Here is a 13,778-nt window from a genome sequence, read left to right as displayed (position 1 = left end):
GGGAGGGCACTGTGCATTTTAAGGCAAAGCTCACGAACCATCCAACTTGCTCCCAGCACCTCCTCTTGCTGGCCTCGTAGGTGAGCACGGCGTCCCACAGGTCAATGTCTGGAGTCACGCCCGGCTCAGACTGGGAATCAGGAGTCAGGTTGGATGCTGACTGGAACCCTTCATCTTCCGACTGATCGACACTCGAAGGGACCTGGAGGCCAAGGGAAAAGGACATTTCACCTGGACGTGGTGTCTAGATTTCACCCGAGTGGGATGAGAGTTCCAGGGGCACTTCCATACGCTTCCATTTACTCTATGGGAAAGACGCAGCAGAACGTTTCTTCTGTTTTTCTCAAGCACGTAAGTAGTACACCATGTTTTCACCCCTAGGGAATCATTTAAGGAATTAAACGAAATCATTATCAATTCCCAATTTCACACAACACAGGCTTGTTGAAGCTTACGAGCCTCAAAATAACTTACAACGACATTTTTCACAAGATGTCTCTGATCTGGAAATTCCATTTTGGGGAACCCAGCATAAAAAAATCACACAGACACAGAAAAACTCACGTCCGCCAAGATGTTTGCTATAGCATTATGGTTGAAAACAATCTAAATGCCTCACAGTAAGGGAATAACTGAACGATGACAGAGCACCCTTTCAGCAAAGCCGCAAAATGCAAAGGCAAACGACAATTTACTTAATAACGGAAAAATCCCACCGTACCGGGAAAATAGTATATAACACTGCACGAACAGCAGGAACAAATGTATTTTGCCACCTATGGCTACTGAACACTTGAAACGCAGGAAGGAACCGGATTTATTTCATCTTCATGAACTTGAATTTAAACATCAACTCGAGAGCAAAAGAAGTGACTGAACAGCAAATACAAGAGAAAAGCGGCACGTGGCCGGGGGCTGCGCGGGAGGGGAGCGGGGTGGGGTGGGGAGTCCCCACGGCTCAGCCGCCAGTGCTCCGGACTCCAGCTGTCCTCCTTTTGCCCCGATGGAAGGAAGGTCAAACGAGGCCCTTCCCAAGCCCGGGAGGCCGGAAGCAGGAAGCAAACACTCTACCTTGATGGCCAGTCCGGAGAGGTCCGCGCTGTCCTGCACCGGGGGCAGGTCCAGGCGGACGTCCAGGTCGGCCGTGCGGCTGTGCACCAGGGCTCCAAAGAGCGAGACGCGGGTGTCCCTCTCAAACCGGTCCCCGCAGCGGTCGCCATACGAGAAGAGCCCGACGGCGGGCAGGCCGGTGCCCGGCGCCGCCTCCATCACCTGCAGCGTCTTCCGGACCAGGTCCCGACACAGATACTCCTCTCCGGAGATGAGCGACCGCACGTCCGCCTCCAACCCGCTCAGGTCGGCGCAGTCGTAGCCGCCGTAGGGAACGTCTCTCCCGACGGGCCGGCTGTTCAGGAAGAAGTCCCGCCGGCGCCGCAGCATTCGCGGGGGCCCGCTGCCCGCCAGCCGCACCAGCAGGTCCAGCACGGATCCCAGCTCCGCCAGCGGCCGGCGATGCGCGGCCTCCAGCTCCTCCACCAACTCCTCCAGGCGGTCGGCCTCGGCGCCCAGGCCGCTCACTCGCAAGTCGAAGGACAGCATGAGGATCCTGTTCTTCACCGGGAGTCTCGGGAGGCCGGGCTGCAGCTTGCGGGTCTCATCTTGAAAGAGGCTCGTGAACAGAACGCTGTAGGCCACCCTCTTGAGGCTCTGCTTGGCCTTCTTGCGGCTCCCGGGGCGCTGGCCAGAGTGAGCCTTCGCGGCCGGCAGGAGGGCCTCGCACAGGTCGTCCACCAGCTGGGGGACGCTGGCCATGCCCCCTCCTCACGCCGGGCCCTCGAGCGCGGCCTGGCTCGCCTTCTCGGGGCCCCGGAGAGGGGACGGCCTGCAGAGGCACCGCCGAGGACGCAGCGTGGGCCAGGCCCGCGCGCCCGCTCGCCTGCCGGATACCCTCACCCCGGGGACAGCGCGCAGCCCCACCGCCCGCCACCGCGTCACCGCCGCGCGACCAGCTAGACAGCCGGAGCAAGCGCACCGGAACTGCGTCACCTGGGAGGCGGGCGGCAGGCGCAGAAGGGGTGGAGCCTGGAGGCCGCCTACCAAGGGCCCTTCCGCCCTGGAGTCTCGTCCCCACGGGTGGGGAAGCCGTGGCCGGAATCAACTGAGTTAACTAAATCGGGCTCAATAAGGGAGACGGAGTCAGACTTTCGCCTAACCAACGTTTACTGATTGGGCGGGGAGGGAGCGAGGGAGGGGCCGTCCGTGCAGAGACGGGTCGCCGGAGGGGGAGTCCGCGCTGGGGCGGGGGATACAGAGGCCCTGAGCCAGGGTCCTGGGCAGCCCCGTAGCCTAGTCCTCAGGACAGAGGCCTGGCGCAGAGGTGTGCTGGTGAATGGTTAACAACAGGCTCTTGGGGGACTAGTTGGTAGTGTCTTTTCTGGGGTATAAATACTCCCACCCTGGCCGATTTCAAGCTACCAGGTCACAGCACTCAAGGAGGAGCTGGGGAGAGGTGCACAACTGCTTGACGCGGCTATCAGCTGGTTCAGGGCAGCACCCCACTCCCCAGGACGTGAGCCCGTCTCCCCACAGAGCTCTAAGGCAGCTGTCGCCCAAGGCCCCAAGCATTCATCCTGAGCCTGGCCCCCCAGCCTCACTGGCCACCTGCAGCATCTTCCACCGTGGCTCCAGCTGCCCTCTCAGCTGCATCAGGGCCTGCACGTCCTCTGGGGAGGCCATGGAGAAGGGACCCAGGCTGGGGGCTGCCTCTCCATGCAACACCCTGGCCAGGACCACCGCAAGCTGGGGTGTGGATTCCTGAGTCAGCAGCAGAGGTGGAAGCAGTGAGTTGCTGGTTTCTCCTCCCCTCCCGCCCCACAGCAGGTCCACCCCGCCCAGCTCACCTCATCCACAAGGGCCAAGACTCGGCCCCCTGCTGGGCCCCGAAGCAGCGCAGCCAGGAGTGCAGCTTGGGCGTCCTGCAGGCCATGGGCGGGCCCCAGCGCCACCAGCACCAGGTCAGGCTGGAAGCTGTAGGCCAGGGGCAGCACCAGGGCCAGGACACAGCTCAGAAACCCTCCAGTCGTCTGCGGGAGGGACAGCAGCACAGCCCAACCCCTCATCCAGGGAACTCCCCGCCAGCTGGCTCAGGCCACCCCACCTCCCAATCTCAGGTGGGTGGACACACCCACAGTCCCGCCAGGAAGGGCAGGTGAAGGCCAGGGGTCTGGCCCTCATACCGATGCCAATGAGCAGCAGCTGCCCTGCCCTGTGACACCACCACTCACCCCCGGCAGTGGCACAGAGACATGGAACATGGACAGGGCAGCTGCCTCCTTGCCCCCAATGTTCAGCCAGAGATTCCTCCTTCCAGGGGAAAGCAAGCATATGGATACGTGAGCTTGTGCGTGAGATGCCGCCCACTGTCGAGAGCCCGGACAGAATAAGGACCGCTCAGGGGCAGGGATGCTAAGACTGCTGACCCTCTGTGCTGGAGACCCTCCTGGCATTGCTCCCAGGGGCCCTTCTGCCAAACTCCAGCTGCAGAACGCCCTGCCCACCTGTCACCCCTGGGGATCCAGGGTGATGTGCCCACCCACATGCTTGCAGAACTGGACATACACGTGACCTGAGAATCATACCCGTCATCCGTGAGATCTGGGGGCCGATCCAGCTGCCCCACAGCCAGACAAAGCAGCCTGGAGGAAGAGTTGGCTCCTGGGTAAGCTGCACTCACCCCGCCTGGAGCCCATTCCCAGAGCCATTCCCACATGGCCAGCCAGAGCAGGGGGTGCCCATGGGCCCTGCCTCGTAGCCTCAGACCAGCCATGTGAGGCTTACCTCTGGGCTCCATGGGACAGGCCACACCGAATGGCCACATCCAGGGTGGCAGCTGCAGCAGAGGCTGGGGTGACTGCAATGCCACTGCTCACCTGTGAAGTGAATAACAGGTGTAGAGGGTAACTCCCAAACCAGGTAAACAAACCCATCTGCCCCTTCTTTTGGCCCATGTCTACATGGCTGTCACCTGTGCACTGAGGTCAAATTACTCCATTTCTGAAAATGAGATGCATAAAACTATAAATCATCCCCTTCACTTCTCTGCCAAAGAGCATTTTGTTGAGGGAACTGAGGGGGGGGGGTGTTCCTGAACCCTGCCCTGGGGGCTGTTTTGGGAAGGGTCCTGGGTACAAGGCAATGCTCATGTCCACATGGTTCTGTACCACCCAGCCCTCCCCTGGACAGGCCACCTGTCGCAGGGAGGTCCTGGGCCCTGCCCCTGACTCCATGGCCACCCCCCAGCCCCTCCCCAGTGCCCCTACCTGCCCATCCAGGATCCTGTCCAAAAGGTACAGCACTTTCCCGAGTGCAGTGAGGGCCCTGTCCTGGGCCAGGGCCTCATGTGGCCTGTGGTGGACAAACCAGAAGGACACGAGGACACAGAATGACACAGAGACCACAGATGAGTCACACAGGTACGTATGCAGACATGGTCCCGGGCTTCTCCCCAGGCCCCACCTGGCCCAGGCCTGTGTCTCCTCCTGTGGGGCTGACCCCTGCTCACAGAGGACATCAGAGGGCAGGGCCAGGGCAGCATCTGGCGCAGTCAAGGCAACAGCCGTGCGTACAGGGGGCGTGGGATTGAGGCGCAGCTGGTCCAGGAGGGAGCTCAGGGCAGCCACGTCCTGGGTCGCTGCTGCCTTGAATTCAGGCCTCCCCTCTGGGGAGCAGGGGCTGGGACTCGGTACAGGGGCCACACCTAGGGGGTGGTTCAGTGTCACAGCCACTGCACGAGAGCCTGCGGCACCATCCCACCTGCCGACCCAGGCCACGCTGACCTTGCTGCTGGAGGCTCATCCAGTGAGGGGCCTGGGCTACCCGGACACTCTGGATGGACTCCAGGGCGCTGCGAGGAGAAGCAGGATCAGTAAGGCCTGGCCTCCCACCCCTGGCCCTTCCCGCCCTCCTCCGTCCTGCTCCCCGCACCTGCCATGCGGCACCATGGGCCCCGACAGGGGCGGGGCAGGGTCGCCCAGCAGTGCCCCCCGCCCCTGCCATGCGGCACCATGGGCCCCGACAGGGGCGGGGCAGGGTCGCCCAGCAGCGCTTGCACCATCATGCACACGGACTGCGAGAGTGACTCCAGGTGGTAGCCACCCTGGGATAAGGAGGGGGCAGAGACACAAAGGGCAGGGGTGTCAGGTGCCCAGGCAGGACGCCCTGCCCCACGAGGCAGGACCCCTCCAAACACATCTCAGCTTCCAGTGCATGCACTCTCCCAGCTCGCCACAATCACCTCTAGCACAGCGCAGACCCGGCCGCCAGCCAGCACCTGCAGCAGCTGTGTGAGGTGAGCAAAGCACTCTGGCGTGGCCTGCATCTGCCCCTGCAACCAGAACCAGGTGTGAAGAGGCCCTGGCCCCAGTACTCCAGAAGAAGCCCTCCCCAGCCCGGCCAGGCCCTCACCTCGGGATCCCCGATGGCCGAGTCAAATCCCGCGGAGACTAGGACCAGCTCAGGGTTGAACTGCAGGCAGGGCCCAGTGGGGAGAGGCAGAAAAGAAGCTGGAGCTGAGGCGGAGGGGAGGCCCCTCCAGAGAGACCCTCCTCACCCCAGGGGTTCTGTTCCACTTTGGGCACCGCATCGCCCCCACCCCGCTGCCACTGAGACCGCTTCCACCCCCCACACGGTCACCTCAAAGGCCACGGGCAACAGCACGTGCAGGAAGGCGGCCACGTAGTCAGCATTTCCCATCCCGACCTGTAGCCAAGGGGCATCAGTGCTGGCCCTGCCAGGGAGGACGGCGGGGTCCTCACCCCTGGGGCCTGGGCTCTGGGGGTGATCGTGGCACGACGCCCTGGGCTTGCACTCGGGGGAGGGGGGAATGTGGGCTGGGGGAGGGGCTCTGGGTGGGGGGCCCAGGGTGAGGGGCAGGCACCTGGTTCCAGGGCAGGTTGACAGTGAAGCCAAGGCCCGGGCCCTGCCCAACAGCATCTGCATCTGACTCTCGGAGATAAGGCCAGAAGCGCCCGTGCTCATAGCGGTGCCAGGAGAAATAAAGGACGCTGTGACAGTCAGCCGGGGCCAGAGGGCAGGCCCCTCAGCCCCAGGGTTCCTTGCAGAAGCCTAACCCCACCCCACTGAGCACACAGCCACGTCTGTTCCCTCAGACTTTCCCAGGCTGGGCAGTGCTCATCCTGAAAAGTAGGGTCGCAGGGGAGGGTCTTGTCCCCACCCCCAGCTTACCTGGGGTCATCCTCAAAGATATACTGTATGCCCTGGCCATGGTGGACATCCCAGTCAACGATGAGGATCCTGGGGACAGACAGCTCTGGGGTCACTGAGGGTAGGGCCTCCCACCTCCAGGCCAGGAGCCAGGCCCAGGATGGGAAGGAGCTGGGTGGGGTCCCTCAAAGGCCCCCTCCACCCCCTTCCCCTCTGGCCTGGGCCTCACCCTGCAGTCAGACTGGCACAAACCTGTGCAGCCCGTGCTGCCGCTGGGCATGTTTGGCCGCTATGGCCACGTTGTTGAACACGCAGAATCCATTAGCGGCAGCCCTCTGGCTATGGTGCCCAGGAGGCCTGGGAGTGGGAGTGGGGTGTGGGGTGTGTCAGGGTCATCCTGCGTCCTCACAGGGCTACCCACAGGTCGGGGTGGCCAGGGGAGGGGGCAGCTCTCACCTCACCAGGGCGAGCCCGTTGCGCACAGCTCCCGCCAGCACTGCATCCACCAGCTGCAGCGCCGCCCCCACAGCCAGCCGGGCACAGTGGAAGGTACTCTGCCAGGGCAAGGGTGCAGGTAAGCCCCCTGCCCACTACCCCTCACAGGCTCTACCAAGCCCTGTGCCAGGCTGCAGGGCACCAAGCGCTGCACAGAACTGGCCAGGCCAGTCCCGGGTGCCCGCAGCAGCAGCAGCCAGCAGGGCACTGGCACACGGGAACATCGCCCGTGTGAACAGGCACGAGTACCCGGATGTGTGACTGGGTGGGTGGGTGTGGTGGGTGTGGTGGGTGTGTCCCCAGGGCACGCACCGGGTGGAAGTAGACGGCATCGTACTGTCCAGACAGGGTCTGGAGCTCTCCGGTGCCCAAGGCCTGGGTCCCCTGCAACAGGGCCACATACTCCAGGCTGCAAAGGGGCAGGCAGGCAAGGCAGGGTCACCTGGAGGAGCAGACGGAGGAGAAACAGGGCCTGGACCCCCAGTGGGACCACCCCCCTCACTGCTCCCTCACCCATCCATCCAACGGTGAAACTGAGGCTTGGAGGGTAGGCTCTGTTTGCCAGGCACCAGCAGGCTGGGGCAGGCCCAGGTCCTGGACCACGGCTTCAGGGCCAGGAGGCCCGCCCCAAGTCTGACCTGTGCACCAGGCCCAGTTCCGCCTCCGAGGCCTCCCGGGCTGCCAGCCGCAGACACCTTTGCTCCAGGCCACGCTGCTGCAGGCGTTCCAGGGCTGTGGTCAGGCGCTCCGGGCACTCGATCTCGCACTCGGGGCTGATTGGACAGAGAGCTCAGAGTCCAGAGCCCCTCCTCATACCCCGCCTCTGCCTCTGCCAGGTCCCACTTACTCGTCCCAGAGCAGCCGGGCAGCTGTCATGTCCTCGTGGTACACAAGTGCGGTCCCCATGGCCTGACCGTGGTCACTCTGGGCCACTCAGGGTGGGCAGGACCCAAACACTACCACTCACAGGCAGGTGAGTGCACTGCCCGCCCCCCTTGGCAGCCCCAGGGAGCAGCCCAACGCCTGGAGCACAGCCGGGGGCGCGGGCGCGGAGCCCGGACAGGAAGGAGGCCCCAGGTCCGGCTGGCGCCAGAGCGGGGTAGGGGTCGATAGGGTGGCTCGCGGGGCTTGGCTTCCGGCTTCCTCCAACTGGGACCTGGCATGGGCCCGCCTCCGGCTGCCCCAAACCCCGCCCCGATGCAGCGGGGCGGGCCGAAGACTGGGCCCCTCGGGGCTCTGCCCACGCCGCCCTTCCCTCCAGCTGGCCCCAACCCCCGCCCCGATGCAGCGGGGCGGGCCGAAGACTGGGCCCCTCGGGGCTCTGCCCACGCCGCCCTTCCCTCCAGCTGAGGCTCCACCTCCTACTCTCGCCGGAGCCGGGAGAGGGTCGCCGGCCTCGGCGCCCCTGCGATAAGTCGGAGGGGACTGGTGCGAGCACGGAGGGCCAGTGTGCCCAGGCTCCTGCGGACCGTCACGGCGGCCCCACCTGCGTGCTATGAGCCGAGCCACGCGGGTCCGTGCCCCTCCTCCCCAAGCCTCCCCCAGGCCCACCCTGACCCCGCAGGCCACGGGTCAGACGCGTCAGTAGCCCATCGCGCCCAGCGCTGACCGAGGCCCCCCAGCAAGGGCTCAGGGAGGAGCTGCGCGGGAAGGAGCGCGAGGCCGAGGGTCCTTAGGGGCAAGGCCACAAGGAGGAGAGAGCCTCGACCGGGGACGGTGGTTGTGGCTTAAGCCCGGCCTGGGCCGCAGCGCAGCGCTGCCCCCAAGGCTCAAGAAGGGAGTGACAGTATCCGAGTTAAGCTCCAGGAAGACCCCTGACCGAAGAGCGGACGAGTCGGAGGGTCAGGGTTATGGCAGAGAAGCTGGACAGGAGCGGCGCAGCGTCGGGGTAGGCAGGGCGGAGGCCAACAGAGGGAGTGTCTGGGCGAGGGATGAATGACTGAGTGAACGAATGAGGCCAGTAAAGGAGGAGGCGCGGCCCCAGCCAAGAACAAGATGGCCAAAGAGGGGAGGAAACAGGGAGCCCCCGGCCTCAAACGGAGGAGATTTCTGGGGACTGAGCCGGGGTGGGGGGGGACCCCGCGGGTGTTTGGGGACGGAGACATGGGCGGAGTCTGGTCTTGGAGGCGGGGCCCGGGCGGACCCTTTTGAGGCAGGGCTTGGATGGGGGGCGGTTCCTGGGGGGGGGTGTCTGGGAAGGCGGGCATCTTCGAGGCGGGGCCGCCGCGGATTGGGTCCCGGGTCTTGGAGGCGGAGCCCTGGAGGCGGGTCTCTTGGAGGCGGGACGTGAGCAGGGGCCCTGAAGTCTAGGAGGTGGGGCCCTGGGGCGGGCGTGCCCCAGTCCCGTTCTCTGGTTGCCCCGGCTGTTCGGGGGCGATCCCCAAGGTGGGATGGATGCAGAGGGAGGCCCTGACAGGGCCCCGCTGCCCGCGGCAAGCAGCCCCGCGTGGATCGCCACCGTCCTGGCCAGGCTACCTGCTGGCGCGGGTAGCCGGCGGCCTGCGGGGCTCTGGGAAGACGTGCCCGCCCCTGAGCCAATCACGGCGGCTGGAGGACAGCGTGCTGATTGGCCGTCCTGGGCACGTGGCCTCGAAGGTGGGGCCTGTGCCAGACCGCCCCGCCTGGATCGCTGAGAGCCGGGGGCCCGGGCGGGGCTCCGTCAGAGGCGCGGCAGGGCCCCTGGGCAGAGAAGGCAGGTATCTACTCTGGCAACTCGCCTGACTGTATTCGGCTGGACCAACTGGGTGCGTCCATCTGAGCCCCAGGCCGGGAGAAGGGTGACGGCCTGGCCCCGCTTTGGGCGCGCCTGCCGGGGGACAGGTGGGGGGAGCCAGGGCGAGCGCAGGAGTCCTAGAGTGGCCCTTCATCCAGCTGCCAGTCCTCGGAGACGTCGAATGGCCGGCATAGGGCCCCGCGGGCTCGCCAATGGCGGTGGGGCATGGCCGGGGGAGGGGCAGGAAAAAGAGCACAGAAACCACCCTTCTGCTGAGGCACAGACGTCTGAGAGACACCTGAGGTGCCTCGAGGCGTCTAGCGTGACCCCACCTCCCCAAGAACCTGGCCTTGGAGAGAGCAGGGAGCCCAAACACCTGGGACTGAGACCCGAGCTGGACCCTAACCCCCTCACCCCCATCAGGCCCTGCCTTGGGTCTGACTCCAGGGTCTTAGCTTAGAGGAAGGCCACCCCATAAGAGGGGCAGGGCCAAGCCCTAATGTGGGGGGCTCCAGACTTGGGGCTCACTGGCACAGGACGGGGATGTAGGTGGGCACCAGCTTTGTGACCTGGGAGGGAGGAGGTGCCCAGGCCCAGTGGCTCAAGATGGGGCCGAGGCTCCCAGGCCAGCCCCCTTACTCTATACAAAAGCCTAAAGGTGGAGATCCAGCTCAGGAACAAGGAAGTGAAGCAGAGTGGGAGCTACAAAAGGGTTTATTTCCTCCAGCCGTGTGGCCACACCACGTGGCCAATGTACATTTAAGGGGGGTGGTGCAGGAGCGTCCACACCAACGCCCCCAGGAGACATGTCCCTGAGTCAGTGCTCTGCACCCTCCCGTCCTTCCTTTTCAGCGCAGTCTAGAGCAGGCAGGGTCAGAGACTAGGCTTTGACCCCAAACCCCATCCCACCCCACAGGTTCTGAGGCTTCTGCTGCACCCTGGGGGAGGGGACCACTGCTCAGGGGGTCAGAGCCCAGCCCCAGGTCAGGTGGGCGTCCTGTCCAGAAAGTCCAGATGCTCCTCCAAGGTTAGGCTGAGGTGGGCTCTGAGAGCAGGGGAACAGGCTTCCAGAAGAGGCTCCATGGAACGAGGGGACTCCTGGGGTGCAAGCCCCAGCCAAGGTCCAAGTGGCAAACAGGATCTCCCTTCCAGGCCCAGGGCCCAGGGGTATTCACAGGGCCGTCTCCTTGGAGACCTTGGCCCCCAGCTGTCGGGGAGGCTTGAAGCTGAGCACCTCTCTATATGTGACACCTGGGGCAGGATGAGAGGGACAGAGTCATGGGAGAAGGGGCCCATCACCTGTTAAGACAGCTCCACAGTGCACACCAAGGATGGACGCCAGTGACCAAGACGAAGCACTGGGCCCAGCTCATTGGTGCTCGCGGGGACCAGCATTAAGTCCCATGAGATTCCACTTGGTGGAGAGCGGAGGCCCAGAGCACAGGCTGTTAGTCACTGAACTAGGGGGCCCGCCCGTCCCCCAAATTAACAGGGTCAGAGACCACCGCTGGGGTTCAGGCACCAGGTGGGCTCCTTTGTCCCACATGTGCAAGTCCACCTGTGTCCATCCACAGGGACTGTCCACCCTGACAGGGCTCCTGTAACCCACACCCACGGCCCCTAGGGTGGCCTTGGCTCCACAGCCTGCCTCAGTGAACAGAGGACATCTGAGAAATGTAAACCAATGTGTTCACTTGAGTGGGGCTGCTCAGGGTCCCACCAGGGCACACCGCAGCTTCTGGATCCAGAACATCTATGAAACGAGTGTGGGGATTTCGCTGGTGGCACAGTGGTTGAGAATCCGCCTGCCAATGCAGGGGACATGGGTTTGACCTCTGGTCCGGGAAGATCCCACATGCTGCGGAGCAACAAAGCCCATGCGCCATAACTACTGAGCCTGCACTCTAGAGCCTGCAAGCCACAACTACTGAGCCCATGTGCCACAACTACTGAAGCCCACGCACCTAGAGCCCAAGTTCTGCAACGAGAAGCCACCGCAATGAGAAGTCCTCGCAATGCAACGAAGAGTAGCCCCTGCGCGCAGCAACTAAGACCCAACAACGAAGACCCAATGCAGCCAGAAATTAATTAATTAATTAATTAATACACGAGTGTGTAATTCCCACCAACTACCTGCAGCATCCAGCTTCCTCGCCGGTACTCATGTTTCCTGAACCTTGCCCAGAGCAAAGCCGTCCCAGAGGAAGGGGAGTGCTGCCCCGCCTCCCCTCTGACCAGCCTGCAAGAGGACGGTTCTGCTCCACCTACCCCAGGGTGCCCACGCTCACCTGACCACAGGAACACGCGTTTGGGGGACCACTGGTACTCCACAAGCCCAGTTCAGGAAGGACTGTGCCTTTAGAGCAGGTGGTCTGTGTGGTTTGCCCAGCACACGGCACAGTTGTATTGCTACCCCGGGGGGTGCCTCCCAGGCCCTCATCTAACCCTGGTGCAGGGGCCCATCCACACAGGGAAGGTTTGTATAGAGAGGTCCTTGCTGTAAAGCTGGCTTTTCCCGGGGAAACAGGAGGTGATGAGTTTGCATTCCTGACCAGGGGCTCAACCACAAACAGACCACGTGTCCACCATGGTCTGTAGTAAAAGCAAAAGCTCTTACTACAGTTTGTGGCAGAGACCGCAGAGAGGATCCTGTGGCCCATGGTTTTCGGTTTTCTTGTTATCTTTCTAGCAACAGAGAACTTACAAGCACAAAACACAGCACAGATAAGGGCAGAGCCGCTGCTGGGACTCCCCGATGACCCTGAAGAACGTGGTTTGAGAAGCACAACCCGTCCAGCCCCACCTCTACCCCCGACATCCAGGACCACCGCCCCAGGTCTGAGGCACAGCCAGGACGGGGTCTAGGACAGTGGCGACCAGTGCCACAGCTCCGTCGGCGCTAACTGCTGCCCTCAGACGTCCCTGCTCCCCCAGGCGGGTCCCGCAGCCACTGAGAGAAGATGCCTGCCATGCCAGAGTGGAGCTAGACAAGGCCCGTTCCAGCATGGGGCGTCAGGGCCCCAGCAGAGGGAGGCCCGGGGACTGGGCAGGCGTCCGTGAGCCCAGCATCAGGCTGAGCAGGTGTCGGGAGCCCTCAGAGAAGAAAAGAGGGGCCCTCGGTTTCCAGGCCAATGTAAAGCCTGGAGATGCAGAGCACAGGTAGAGGGAGGTCTGAAGTGCTCAGTGGGGCTAAAGGGGACGGGCGAGGGGTAGTGAGGAAGAGGGAGGTGCTATGGACTGCCTGAAGTGGGCCTGATCCTGCTGGCAGGACGAGGGGTATGCAGCTGTCTAGGTAGGAGGGGTCCTGAAAGGGACACAGAGGCCAGAAGATTCCAGAGATATGAGCAGAGGCCTGGGGGAGTGGGTGCTGAGGGTCTCCGGGGTAGCCCGGCCTCTGGCCTAGACGTGGGGAGGCACGCTGGCAGGCCTGGGGGCTGGGAGAAGCCAAGTGCTCAGGTCGCCTTGGCCTGGAAGCCCAGCTGCCCCCTGACCTCCACTGTGTTCCTCACCTAACCTGCATCCCAGGGTGGGGGGGACCCAGGACTCAGCCCTGGCCACCTGCACGGGGCTGGTGGGGTCCAGCCACAGGCCCTGCCCAGAGCCCCCCACTCACGCTTCCACTCTTCCAGCGTGCGGTCCAGGTCATCAAAGGATTCATCATACTTTTGGGCTTTGGGCTCGTCCTCCGTGTCGTGCAGCGACTCGAAGTAGGGGTGGGTCAGCGCCTTGGCCGCCGTCACCCGCCGCTCCGCATCCAGCACCAGCATCTTCTCCAGGAGGGCCACGGCTGGGGGAAGGGCGGGTGAGGCCAGGCCCCGGTACCCACGTCACTGACCCCGTGCCCACCGCAGCCCCACCCTACCCAGAGGGCTCGCGTTGGTCAGGATGGCGGCAAAATCCTTTTTCTCTAGCTCGGGGAGGCCGTTCATGTAGTTCTGAGCCTGTGTGGGAAGAAAGGATGAGGCGCCAGCCCCCAGGCCCAGACCCAGGCCTCCAGCTCACGCCCGGCTCCCAAGTGACCTCAGCACTCTGCAGCCTCTGCACGAACTCGGCGGGAGGCGTCCCCGTCACCTTCATGATCTCCTTCAGCTGGTCCAGGTCTTGGCTGAGGTCAGGAGCACAGTGCGGGGCCAGAGAGCAGAGCTCACCTACCCACCCAGCCCGGGGAGTGCGCCTGGCCTGCTCCCCACAGGTGTAGGGCGAGTCTCCCCCGCACCCAGCCCGGGCAGTGCGCCTGGCCTGCTCCCCGCAGGCGTAGGGCAAGCCTCCCCTGCACCCGCCTCCAGGTGTAGGGCAAGCCTCCCCCGCACCCAGCTCCAGGTGTAGGATACGGTCGCTGCCTTTGAAG

The 13,778-nt window shown here is 63.9% G+C and overlaps 3 protein-coding genes across 3 annotated transcripts in view; all 3 read right to left on the bottom strand.

The window, feature by feature from the left end:
- TUBGCP6 (tubulin gamma complex component 6) overlaps nt 1-1,812 on the bottom strand; it is a 22,632-nt gene extending 20,820 nt beyond the window's left edge. The window contains exons 1-2 of the mRNA XM_007454082.1: nt 1,072-1,812; nt 39-202 (exon numbers count right to left, since the gene is read on the bottom strand). Coding sequence (XP_007454144.1) covers nt 39-202; nt 1,072-1,812 — 905 coding nt within the window. The remainder of the gene's footprint in view (nt 1-38; nt 203-1,071) is intronic.
- Nucleotides 1,813-2,625: 813 nt separating this feature from the next.
- On the bottom strand, nt 2,626-7,623 carry HDAC10 (histone deacetylase 10). The gene is made up of 19 exons (XM_007453889.1): nt 7,565-7,623; nt 7,356-7,490; nt 7,030-7,126; nt 6,679-6,776; nt 6,475-6,579; nt 6,244-6,312; nt 5,936-6,062; nt 5,692-5,757; nt 5,464-5,523; nt 5,294-5,383; nt 5,053-5,155; nt 4,836-4,907; nt 4,516-4,756; nt 4,320-4,404; nt 3,838-3,929; nt 3,639-3,695; nt 3,285-3,363; nt 2,901-3,083; nt 2,626-2,814 (listed from the first exon to the last, which is right to left on the bottom strand). Exons 1-19 carry the CDS (start codon nt 7,621-7,623, stop codon nt 2,626-2,628), a joined length of 2,007 nt encoding a protein of 668 aa, XP_007453951.1.
- A 2,978-nt stretch (nt 7,624-10,601) lies between these two features.
- Nucleotides 10,602-13,778, bottom strand: part of MAPK12 (mitogen-activated protein kinase 12) — a 7,714-nt gene continuing 4,537 nt past the window's right edge. The window contains exons 9-13 of the mRNA XM_007453888.1: nt 13,762-13,778; nt 13,451-13,530; nt 13,293-13,371; nt 13,044-13,217; nt 10,602-10,681 (exon numbers count right to left, since the gene is read on the bottom strand). The exon at nt 13,762-13,778 is cut by the window's right edge and continues 9 nt beyond it. Coding sequence (XP_007453950.1) covers nt 10,602-10,681; nt 13,044-13,217; nt 13,293-13,371; nt 13,451-13,530; nt 13,762-13,778 — 430 coding nt within the window. The remainder of the gene's footprint in view (nt 10,682-13,043; nt 13,218-13,292; nt 13,372-13,450; nt 13,531-13,761) is intronic.

The sequence above is a fragment of the Lipotes vexillifer genome, unplaced genomic scaffold, assembly GCF_000442215.2.
Source record: "Lipotes vexillifer unplaced genomic scaffold, Lipotes_vexillifer_v1.1 scaffold382, whole genome shotgun sequence".
Classification (NCBI taxonomy): domain Eukaryota; kingdom Metazoa; phylum Chordata; class Mammalia; order Artiodactyla; family Lipotidae; genus Lipotes; species Lipotes vexillifer.
The sequence above is the reverse complement of the archived record's forward strand: the minus strand, read 5'-3'. Positions and strand labels throughout refer to the sequence as shown.

Bases quoted from the DNA above. Each gene is read 5' to 3' on its own strand.
- HDAC10 (XM_007453889.1), bottom strand. From the start codon at position 7,623: ATGGGGACCGCACTTGTGTACCACGAGGACATGACAGCTGCCCGGCTG. The intron at 6,777-7,029 runs GTGCGTGCCCTG...TTGCCCTGGCAG, and splicing joins ATGCCGTCTACTTCCACCCG to AGTACCTTCCACTGTGCCCG. The intron at 3,364-3,638 runs GTATGATTCTCA...TTCCCCTGGAAG, and splicing joins CCAGATCTCACGGATGACGG to GAGGAATCTCTGGCTGAACA.